This window comes from Sminthopsis crassicaudata, chromosome 3 (assembly GCF_048593235.1).
Source record: "Sminthopsis crassicaudata isolate SCR6 chromosome 3, ASM4859323v1, whole genome shotgun sequence".
NCBI classification, from domain to species: domain Eukaryota; kingdom Metazoa; phylum Chordata; class Mammalia; order Dasyuromorphia; family Dasyuridae; genus Sminthopsis; species Sminthopsis crassicaudata.
Window position 1 is genome coordinate 416,552,920 of NC_133619.1, and position 12,218 is coordinate 416,565,137.

Here is a 12,218-nt window from a genome sequence, read left to right on the forward strand (position 1 = left end):
GTATTACAGTGGAATCTGGCTATAATATATGAATGACATATAATGGATAGTTGATGCAAAATAAACAAACAAACAAATAAATAAATAAATAAAAGAAAGAAAAAGAAATCACTTGAGATAATCATAGTAAATAAATGAATAGTAGAGAGACATCTGGTATAGAAGAAGGACTGCTAGATTTGGAATAGAAGATTTGGGTTCAAATCTCACTTCTATCACTTACTATCCGAAGAACCTTGGCTAATTCAGTTAAGCTCTCAAATACTAAGATTTGTTATCTGTAAAGTGAAGAGACTGGGCTACATGACCTCTATGATACCTTCTAGGTGAAAAACAAGATCTAAAGTAACTCAGTCATATTAAGTATTCTAAGAAAAAGGAAGCAATGAAGAAAATTTCCAAAAAATGTTGGCACTCAATGGAAAGACTTATATGACATTTATACAACTTGTATGACACTTATATAAACACACTGATACTACCTCTCAGTTCCTCATTCTACTCATGACTCATACCTTCATTCTACCTCAGCCACCCAGGAATTATCATATTCTTCTCATTATTCCTATGTGCTTTCCACTTTTTATAAATAAGAATTCTGAAATTCATTTATAATGTGTTATCATTTCATTTCTCCCTATGCTACACTTCTTCCAAACCCCTTCTTCATCCACACTGTGCCTTCCATTGTTGTCACCCTCAGGACAATCCAGATCATTATTCCTACTAGAGACTCAATTTCCTTCCTTTTACATCTAGACCCCATAGTTAAACATTTAAACTTAAAATTATTTTCTATTCTTGAGTCCTTTGTCCCCCTTTCCTCACACCATACCAAATCCAAATTCTAGATTAACTTTCTCTATTGCCTCTTCTTTTTATTCATGCTAGTGAACAATGTCAAATTGGCTCCAGTATCTACAGGGTTACTTAATCATAACTGTCCCCCTTCTCCTGCAGCAATCCTTTCATTTTTCTCTCATCTTCACATAGATTTTTTTAAGTTTAATTAATTGTTTTTAATTGTTGTTCTAAATCTTCTAATAAATCTAAGTGTTGTTCTTCTTTCCTCAAGCTTCTCACACCACACAAACCTTATTCCTGCTTATAAGAACCTCATCTCGGTTTATGGAGAAAATATTTCCCATTATGTCTTTTTCCTCCTACTAAAGCTCAAAACCTCCCAACATCACATCATTTCTTTTCTCTTCCTTTATTCTTGTCTTTTATAAAGAGGCGGCTTTTCTCTTTATCAAGGCCAACCCTTCTACATTTACCTTTTTTATCACTTTTTCTTCCATTCCCTTTGACAATTTGGCCTTTCAAAATTCCCTCTTATTTTAGGTCTTTTCTTTTTTTCTGGTTCTTTCCCTGTTCCCTATCCAGCATATGCAAGCTTCCCTTCACTTTTAAAACTTTCATTTGATCCTATGGTCAAACCATTGGTTTATATTATTCCTCTCTTTCACAGCCAAACTTAGAAAATGTTGTATACAATCACTCTCCACTTCCTTCTCAATCCTTTAGAATCTTGCTCCCTGACCTTACAGCTTAACTGAAATCACTCTCTTCAAAATTACTAATCATCTTCTTTAAATGACAAATTCAATATTCTCTTTTTAGATCTCATCTTTATTGATCTTTATGATACATCTGATACACTATGTTCTCTTCATGAATACTCTACTCTCTTGGTTCTCCTCCTACCTATAATCTGTCCATTGCTCAGTCCCCTTTACTAGATCATCCTCTATATCCCATGTTCTAAACTATGAGTATATCCCAAGGCTTTGTTTTGGAGGCTTCCTCTCTTCTCTCTCTGTACTCTTTAACTTAGTGATCTCATCAGTGTCTATGGATTCAATTATCATCTCTATGCAGAAGACTCCAAAATCTCTATGTCCAAATGTCTCTTATGAACTCTGGTCTCACATCTCCAAATGCCTAATGGATTTCCATCTAGATGTCTAATTCTTCTCTCAAATTCATCATGTCAAAAAGAGAACTCAAAATTTGTCCCCAGAACCACTCCTCTTCCTTGGTTCCTTATTTTTCTTGGACATAGCCCCTTTCTTCTAATTACTTTAGAGTTACTCCTGACTCCTTATTCTTTCTCCTATATTCAAGCAGTTGTCAAATACTGTAGGTTCTATCTTTATATTTCTTACATCTGTCCTCTTCTCTCCACTCCAATAGTCTATACCTTACTTCAGCCCTCATCCCCTCTTGGCTAGATTACTTGCACTAGTTTCTTAAGTGGTCTCTTTGCCTAAAGCTTTTCTCCTTTTCAACTTAAGCCACCAAAGTAGTATTTTCAAAGCACAAATCTAATCACTCCATTAAAAAAAGGTCCTGTTGATCTCTATTACCAGTTGAATAAAACTTTTCTTTGACATTCAAAATCCATCATCATCTGGCTCCATTTCTGCCACATACTCTGTATATTTTAGCCAAACTAGCTTTCTTGTTATTCCACATTTCATTTTTTTCAGCTTCATTCAAAGTGCTAACTTTTGGTAATTCTATTCCATCCCCCCTTTCAAATTTTTTTTTTTTTTTCATAAATGAGGAAACTTGAGGCTCAAACAGATTGAATGACCTGCTTAGGGTCTAAGTATCTAAGATAGGATTTGAAATAAGGTCTTCCTGACTCTAGTCCAAAGTTCTATATCCCATACTATATTACACTGCTTTCAAAGGTAAATGTCACAAGTATCTTGTATATATTTTGTATTTACATATGTGTACATTGCTTCCTGGATAAAATGTAAGCTCTTCGAGGGCAGGGACTCTTCTGTATTTGTCTCTGTATTTCCAATACCTATCATACCTATATAATAAGCAATTAACATTTTTTACATTATTCTTAGAAGAGAGGACCATTTCAAAAGGAAATAGGAATGCCACTATAACACACACATGTGAAATGTTTTAGAAGAGTTTATGAATAGTAGTGCCTCTAAAGAGAAAAAAAAAACTACTCAGCAAATGATAAACACATAGTAATGGGTTTGTTTGCCAAGACCACCATCACATATTTTCTGTTCACTGTTTTTTCCAGTTTCTATATTATTCAAGACTCCATTGGTAGGAAAGCTACGTGGGTTGGGCAGCTGTCACTCTGAAACACAAAAGGATTAAAATAACCAAACTAACATGGGTTTAGAAACGAAGGGATGAAGATGGCACAAGAATCAAGACTTTTTTCCTAGTTTGCATTTCCAATACTGAGCATATCTTTTATTTATCAGGTTTTTTTAAGGCTTCTCCCCCAAACCCCGTCCCCCTCTTCTACCACTGGGTTCCAATCAGCATCTATATCAAGCTGCAAGCAATTTGTTTTGGTGCCATATTCATGGATCCTGCAATTAATCATACTGCTCCCTTGCTAAAAAAGACTTTAGACTTAAATCCTGGGAAAATAAAAGCTATGGGGTGGGACGCTTGTTCATGACCTAATTACTCCTATCCCACTGGTTTCCAACCCCATTCCTCCTCCAGATCTTTCCCAAAACACCAGCAGAAACCCTACATTCCTTCTAGGCTGCTGCTCAGTTGTCTTTAAAATGGCTTCTCAGAGCAGATGTTCTCAGTCCCACATGTGCTCAATCCTTTTTTCTACTCACACTTTCTATATGAATAGCAGATTGTACTGCTTCTGTTCTTCTGATCCTGAGGGGAAAAATCCATATCAAATTATACTGGCTTTCTTTTTCAACCAGCTTAGTAACAGCGTAGGTGGATGCACTGTACCCTCTTCCCTCCCCCCACACAACTGGAACTGCTTGCAGATGTTTCCTCTGAGTCTTTCTTCTTCAGGCCCCAATTTCCCCAGGGGGTGCCCCCCCACTCCCTGCACCCACTGAAGTTCTTTTAAAACTTCTTTGTCTCTGATTCTCTGACTCCCTAGTCTCTATGAACTAATATGATTTCTTTTTATCCACTTATCTCTGATTGCTTTCCATTACTAGCCCACATGGAAGTAAGGGAATTAGCACCTCCCAACTCTCTCATCCCAGTTGCCAGTAATTTATGAAAAAGAAGAAAACTTACAATATGAAATCTAAACATGAACAAAAAAGCCACTTTTTCCAATCCTGGAATTAGTAGTCATATTCTCATTCAACGATCTATTTCTTTTTTTAGTCTAAGAAACAAAAATGGAGTAAATAGCAAGGTTTCTTCCATGAAACAAGGTGATTTCTGAGTAAAATGACCAGATATCATTTATTTCTACCTACTACGTTAAAAAAAAAAAAAGAAAAGAAAAATAAGAAACAAAAAGACAAACAAGACCTGAATGCTTTACTTCTCAATTTTTCTTCTCCTTTAATTTATTTTGTGGATTTGTTTCACATACATTTTTCTCTAAGACTGCATACTTACTCATTCCAGACAAAGGGATACAATAGGTATTTGAATTTCAAAAAGTAACCTGCTAAACTTAGCAACATTTTATAATTTATTTTCACTTTATGTTCATAAATGGAAGGGCTTCCAGTCAACTGGGAGGTAAGATTTCCCAGATAATAAACTGCTATTTAATTTCCTACCTTCTCCAAAGATCTGACAGGTAAATTATCCCTTGATTTCTTAATTTGCTTACAGTATCATCCTTTATATTTAAATCGTGAACCCATTTCAACCATTCAAGGTGAGAGATGTTGCTCTATGCCTAGTTTCTGCCATCCTATTTTCCAATTTCCCCAGCAATTTTGTCAAATAGTGGGTTCTTATCCCAGAAGCTGGAGGTTTTGAGAAAAGGTTAATTACAAAAGATATAGCAGTCAATGACTATAGTAATCTATTGTTTGATAAAACCCAAAGATTCTAGGACCAAGGGATAGTTTACCTGTCAGATCTTTGGAGACTGGAGGAATTTATGACCTAACAAGAAAGAGAACATTATAAACTGCAAAATTTACAATACTATTACATCAAATTAAACTAGGACAGACTTAGCTCTTCTCAGCAATATAATGATCCAAGACAATTCCAAAAATTTTGAGATGGAAAATGTTATCTATATCCAGAGACAGAGAACTATGAAGACTGAATGCAAAACAAAGCATCCTACTTTCATTTTTTTCTTTTTTGTTTTTTTCTTTCTCATGATTTTTCCTTTTTGTTCTGATTTTTCTTTCATGATATGATTAACTGGGAAATAGGTTTGAAATGATTGTACATGTATAATCTACATTAGCTTGTTTTCTGTGTTGGGGAGCAGAATTACAAAAAAATGAATGCTGAAAACTATCTTTATATGTAATTGGAAAAATAAAATACAGAGAAAAAAGTTAATTTCACTACTTAAAAAATTCTCATTAAAAAGCAAGTTATAACATCTATTTTCAGTTATCACAAAAACTGGATTCTGAGTGTCCAATGAAAATGGAAAAGAGCATAATTCCTGAAACTTGATTGAAGTCTGGGCTTTCAGTATAGCCAAATATATTAGGGATGATGTCTGGACTAGTTAGACAGGACAGAGCAATCGTGCCTTACTTACTAAAGCACATTTTTAGAAAGGAGCTAAACTCAAAAACATGATTAACCTGATTTGGGGCCTCACTAAAAAGTCTATATAATAGATTATAAAGAAAGGGAAGAAAGAACATTGTAGTCCCCACTCCAAGCCTGTTGACTACGTATTTTTATGTCAACCTCCTCAAATTCTTGGTCTTGATTAGAAACATAAGTTTAAAATGTTATTGTGAATTTTAATGACTACCATGACTTGCACAATGGATTTGAATACAACTATAGTAGATTTTAATCACTGTGTTTTTATACTGAGCTCAATATGCAAATATATGTTGAAAAAACTAACCAGTAGCAATTAAAAACATGCCTAGTTATAAAGAGGAAAATTCAGACTAACATCTAAGTACATTTACAGGGAAAAGTGGATTCAACATATTAAACTCACGGCTACCTTAGCTCAACAGGTACTTTAAATTCAGCCTCAAGTATTAGGAAAATATATCATCCATTTACCAAGAAACATTACTACCAAGCATGTTTTAATCATTTAAAATACTTCTCTCTTTCCACATTTATTATTTCTATTCCATAATGACATTCTATTTTGCCATTTTATTCGAGAAAATTTCTATTAATGTTTATTTGCAAAAATACTGTCAATTGTCAATATCAGCTACCAGCTGTATTCAGAAATGAAAATTTTAAAATTTAACATCAATAAGAAAAAATGCTCATCATCAAATTTCTACACTAAAAGTTCTTAACTTTTGTGTCATTAACACCTCTGGCAGTTTGGTAAAGCCTATAGATACCTTTTCAGAGTAATTTGATTAAATTCATAATTGAAGGAAATGTTCAATTTCAATTAGAATCTAGTGAAAACAAATTTTTTTTCTCATTCAAGTTTATGGGTCCCATTAAATCTATACATGAACTCCTTGGGGGAGGGGATCTATGGACCCCAGTCAAAAAGCCCCCATCTAGACTGTAAGGTCAACTATCTATCTATTCATCCATCTATGTAGGACCTCTTAAAGTTTTAATCCCTCAAAACTAAGTAGAAAGAAAAATCCTACTTTTAAAAGCCATCTCAATGTCAGCTCCTAGATTAATGAAATGGTTCAATAGCTCTCATTTTCCAGGAAAATTATACAATTCATTAAAGGAAATAAAAATGATTTTTTGGGGGAAAGCCAATGTGTTAAAATATGTTATTCTATCCATACATATTCACCCATTCTTTATTTCCAAAACTTTTGTGGGGTGTGAATTTTGAATTCTTTTTATATTGAGGCAATAAAATAGGTTTCAACATGGTAAACATTCATGTGATTCATCAAAGATTTTCATCAAGACTAAGCACTAAAGCAATGTCAATAAAAAAATAATGATATGGGTCTTATGCCAAATCAGAAAGTAATTTGAATAGTAAGTAATGGCTGTCAGTATTAGTGCCAATGATGAATAAGATTAGAACTCTGTTTTCCTGCTGTCTGACTTATATTTTTGATCACTTGAACCTCAGAGTGTTCCTTTTCATCTTCAAACTCACCAAATGGATTCCTTCCTAGTTTTCTTCTATTTGTTGACTTTCCTTCTATACCACTAGTTTCCAATTTTGCCATAGTGGACTTTCTAGTGAGAAACAGCTCTATAAACAGTCCTTTGGGTCAGAGTGCCAACTAAGTATATCTTTGGATGGCACCTAAGATTTGACCCAAATACACTGTAGAACTAAGTGTGTTAAAATCCCAATATAGAACCAAGAACATCAAAGTAAAAATAAGTAAACAAACTTTTCCACATCCTGCGTCTGTGTTAGTCATTTCCCTAAAATTTTGTCTGTATGCTTTAAAGCAAGTTCTTAGTAGGAAATGACCACAAAAGACAAAGTCATATGAATTTCCATCAACAATTAATAAGATGGGAGGCAGACTGACATGGTTCAAAGAGAGTTGGTCTCAGTATAAAAAAAGACTTGGGTTCAAGCCCCACATACATAGTAGCTATGAATCATTTCATCTCTTAATGATGAAACATTCTCTAAGACTTATACATTTCAGAAGAATCTGCCCTGGTATAAGAAGTTCCTCACTAGAAGCTCCCTAAACCAATAAAAATGAGAGAGACACAGAGACAAACAAAAAGAGAGACAGAGAGAATAGAGAGAGACAAAGAAAAGACAGAATCACAGTGATATATTTTGTTGATATATTCATATTGATGTTCCCTTGACTAAAATATTCCCTAAGTGCTTGATTTTCAATGTCCATTAGTCATTAGAGAAGTAACAGAGCATTTAACAACAAATCAACAGACAAGTGGCATTGCACAAAAAACACTGAACCAGGAAAAAAGAAAGATTCTAATCATAGCTCTGCTTACTCACTTGCAAACTAATTTAGTGACTTACTGCATCAATCCTCTTTCCTTCCTTCCTTCCTTCCCTTCTTTCCCTCCTTCCTTCCTTTCTTTCTTCTTTCCTTCCTTCCCTCTTTCTTTTCTTCCTTCCTCCCTCCCTTCCTTCCTTCCTTCCTTCCTTTTTGGTTAACATGTGCAATTCTCCTAAATACATGTCTACATTCATCATGCCACATGAAAAAAATCAGATTAAAAGGGGGAAAAAATTAGGAGAGAACGAAAAAACAAGCAAACAAACAAAAATAACAAAAAGATGAAAATACGATGTTTTAATCATTCTGTCTCCATATTTCTCTCTGTGGAATGCGGATAGTTCTTTCCATCACAAATCTATTCGAATTGCCTTGAATCACCTCATTGTTGAAAAGACCCAAGTCCATCACAGTTGATCATCACATAATCTTATTGTTGCTGTATACAATGTTCTCTTGATCTATCTTTCTTAATCTCAGTTTCTTCATATGTAAAATGAAGTATTTGAACTAAACAGATGAACTCTAAGGTCCCTTCCATAACTTCAGCAGAGTCCTCAATGCCTCTTGGCAATCTTCATACTCACTATTTCCTTATATTACTATCCTTATGGAGTGTTCCAAACCTATTCTCCCTGGAGCTCCCACCCTTCCACACTTAAAAAAAGATAATTTAACCTTAAAAATCAATAAATGAAGGTCAAATGACAATTCTCACATATTTCATAGCTTAATCACTTACCTTCTTCCTTTCATTCTTATACAAGAGGCAACCTTACTTTTACTCAACCTCTGATTCCCACAAACTTCTTCAGGACCTTGAATCAACAATCAATTGACTTCAATCTTTCTCGCTCTGCTGGCTCTTTACCATTTATTTTTAAATATACTAAGGTCTCTCCATCCCTATCTGAACCTTTCTTATCACTCACTCTCTCCTCCTTTGTAATCTTCTAAAACTGCTCAAAAGCTACAATCACATCTTATTAAATCTAATGGACTTTATTCAGTACTTATCCTCCTTTACTTCTCTGCACTATCTGAAATGGTTGAACAATATCTCCTCTCCTGCATACTCCTTCTATCTTCGCCTCAAATAGCTTTAATTTGGTTTTTCCCCTACTTCTCTAATTTCTGTGTCTTTTATCCTCCATCATCTTTGTTTCTCTATACTCTCTCCCTTGGTAACTCCATTTGCTGAGATAGATCTCAACTATCATTTGTGTGTGTGTGTGTGTGTGTGTGTGTGTGTGTGTGTGTGTGCAGAGCACTCCTAAATAACCTCTCACCCACAAATGACTGTGGGAACATCAGTCACCTGGTTATCCTGCCAATGCCACAAACTTAGCATCTCCACAAGTGATTTACATTTCTCCAAAGAATTTGCACTTCCTTCTGACTTCACTATTTCTGTCAGTAGCACTAAATTTTGACTGTTTTCTCCACTTCATCTTGAATTTCATCAATAACAAAGTCCTGCTAATTTTATCTCTTTGATAGCTTGTGCATCTTGGATCTTATCACCACTTCCATAGTACAGACTCTCCAAATCATTCTTTTTTACTTCCTCCTTAATCTTCTCACCACATCAATTCTCTTCCCTTCTCCAAACCATTCTTTACACCAATATAAGAATATCCTTATGTAGAAATCTGGCCATGTCACCTTTCAATAGCCATCTGCTACTAGCAAAGTTCAATTTTCTTAGCCTGGCATTCAAACCCTCCATAATTTAGGGTTAATTTACCCTAAATTTCACATTTAATTTAAATTTATCAATCAATCTCATTCTAGACTTCAACCTTAATAGTCTACTTTTCTTACTATACAAAATTCAAACTTTCCTGTCTCCAGGGTTTTGTTCCAGCTATTCCCAAAGCCTATTCAATTCAATTCAACTAATACTTATTATGCATTTCTAATATGCAAGGCGCAGTACTAGATCCCAGGGAAACATCAAAAGTAAAAGTCTATTCCCTCAAGGAGCTTATAATCTATAGGAGTGTCTATCTTGCACCTCAGGGCCTGTATAATTCCTACTCATCCTTAAAAAAAACCAACTAAAACGCAATCTACTTAGGGAGGCCTTTTCTGCCCCAACTCCTCACTGCAAAGGGCTTCCTATCCTCTGCTCTGGATCTCCCAAGGCATTTTTGTTTGCAACTTTTTAAGATACTTAAACAAGTAGCAGTTAAAGGAGCCCATGAGCACTATCTGACTTTAGACCTAGTCTGGTTTCACTAATCCAGTGGTCACTCTTGGCTGTCATGCACATTCTCCAACATCAGAGGGCATTCTTGGACTCCCAGAGAGCTGGCTGATCTCCTCCTTGCACCTCCAGCTCTGCTTCTAAACCAGGTAAGTGAAACTGACAACAGCATGGCAGAGCACTGTAACATTGTTACCTATATTATTCTGTTCCTTAGTTCCTCCACTTTGTTTAATCTCCCCTTTCTGCGACATCAGAATTCTCTTTGTACTATAAGAATGCAATTTAATACAATTAATACACAAGACAACACAGGTGGCTCATGCATTAGGACCAACTGTCTAAGAAGACCTCTTACACTTTAGTAAATAAACTTTGGATGAGGTTTTGGTTATGTGTGATATCTTTCCTACTATACAATAGATTCCACTATGAAGAACAATGAATGTCATAGCTAAAATTTGCATCTAATCCAATAGCTACCACAGATCTCTGCATCCAAAAGGTGTTGATTTGACCTTCAATTAAAACATTCTACCATATCTTAGCATCTACATGTGACTACATAGGGAAGACCTCAAAAAATAGCATCTCTGGCCAGGTGCTGACACTAACTTCTTTGTATAGTAGGTTGGTTAGCCTTAAAACAAGCAGCTTATTCATTACATAATTTTTTTTTTTTAAAATACAGAGATCTAGAAACCATTCTTTAGTTCTGAGGGCCCCTAAGAGAGAGGAAAGTACATTCCTCCTTATAAACCCCAACCTGATCACCTGCAGAACAAAATGAGAAGTATATTCGGGTTTTTCAATGATACTTCCCCCCAACATAATTCTCAGTCTCACTTATGTGGTCGAAGAATTGGAATTTGAGCACTTAAACAAAGGCTGCATTTATTTATCATTGTACTACATATCAAATATGTACTAAACTGATTAATCATATAAGTAAAATTTAGGAAGAGTAAAACTAAATGGATTTTCACTGAAGCAAACAATCATTTATCTGCAAATTACCAATCTTTATGTATTGCTGGCAGATGATTTTTTTTAACACTTGTTGGTTATCTATATGCTCAAAAGTAATACAATTTTTAAAAAGTTGTCTACAATTCTGATTCTCACTAATGTATCTTCCAACTGTATCTTCCAACTGTATCTTCCAAATAACAATTTGTTATTTAATCATTTTAAGTCATGTCTTCATGACCCCATTTGAGGTTTTCTTGTCAAAGATCCTGAAAAGATTTACCATTTCTTTCTCCAGCTCATTTGACAGATGAGAAAACTAAAGCAAACAAGGTTAAGTGACTTGCCAAGGGTTACAAAAAATTAAGTATCTGAGGTCAGATTTGAATTTAGGAAGCTGAGTCTTCCTACTGCTTCATCCACTGCATCACCTAACTAATATATAACAACGTTATTGACCATTTCATCTCTCTGTCCTTTAGTTTCATCTATTTAAAAAAAAAAAAAAAGAAAAAGTTGGGCAATCAAGTTTCTTTTAGTTCTAAAATTCTTATAATCTAATCAAACCTTACTGTATCTTTTTTTTTTTTAGGATAATATATTAAAAATCTATTTTACAAACAAAATTCACATTCTATAACCTTTCTCATATTTCCTTACTTATATATATATATTTTAAACAGATGATTTTTGACTTAAGAAAATATATAAAAATATAATAATACCTCTATTTTAATTCTCTTGGGGATAATTCATCTCTTTCTCCACATTTAGACCTAGGGAAACAATAAATAAATTAATATTACAATTTTTTTTCTTAAATACATCTCACTCTGTATTATTTTATTAAAACTTATAAATATGTGTTATTAAAACATTTATATTCCTGAGGTTGTTTAAAAACTTACAACTGATAAACATTAGGATAACAAAAACTATCACCCCATCATTTTCAAGTTTACATGCAAGGGCCTAATTCTACCAAGAAACAAGTAAAAAGTAGCTACCATTTACTTATGCAGAAAGGAAATGATCATTCCTTATTTGTAGTCCCCAAATAGAAAGCATTCAATGATATTTATTGACTGGTTGATTCATATCTTATCACAAAAAGAATAAGAAGTCAAATTGAGCTTCAATTCTTCTCTTTAAAAGCAGATCAA

The 12,218-nt window shown here is 34.2% G+C and overlaps 1 protein-coding gene across 1 annotated transcript in view; it reads right to left on the bottom strand.

Moving 5' to 3' along the window:
• NAB1 (NGFI-A binding protein 1) overlaps nt 1-12,218 on the bottom strand; it is a 57,921-nt gene that overhangs the window by 12,994 nt on the left and 32,709 nt on the right. The window contains exons 4-5 of the mRNA XM_074302842.1: nt 11,793-11,831; nt 9,674-9,686 (exon numbers count right to left, since the gene is read on the bottom strand). Coding sequence (XP_074158943.1) covers nt 9,674-9,686; nt 11,793-11,831 — 52 coding nt within the window. The remainder of the gene's footprint in view (nt 1-9,673; nt 9,687-11,792; nt 11,832-12,218) is intronic.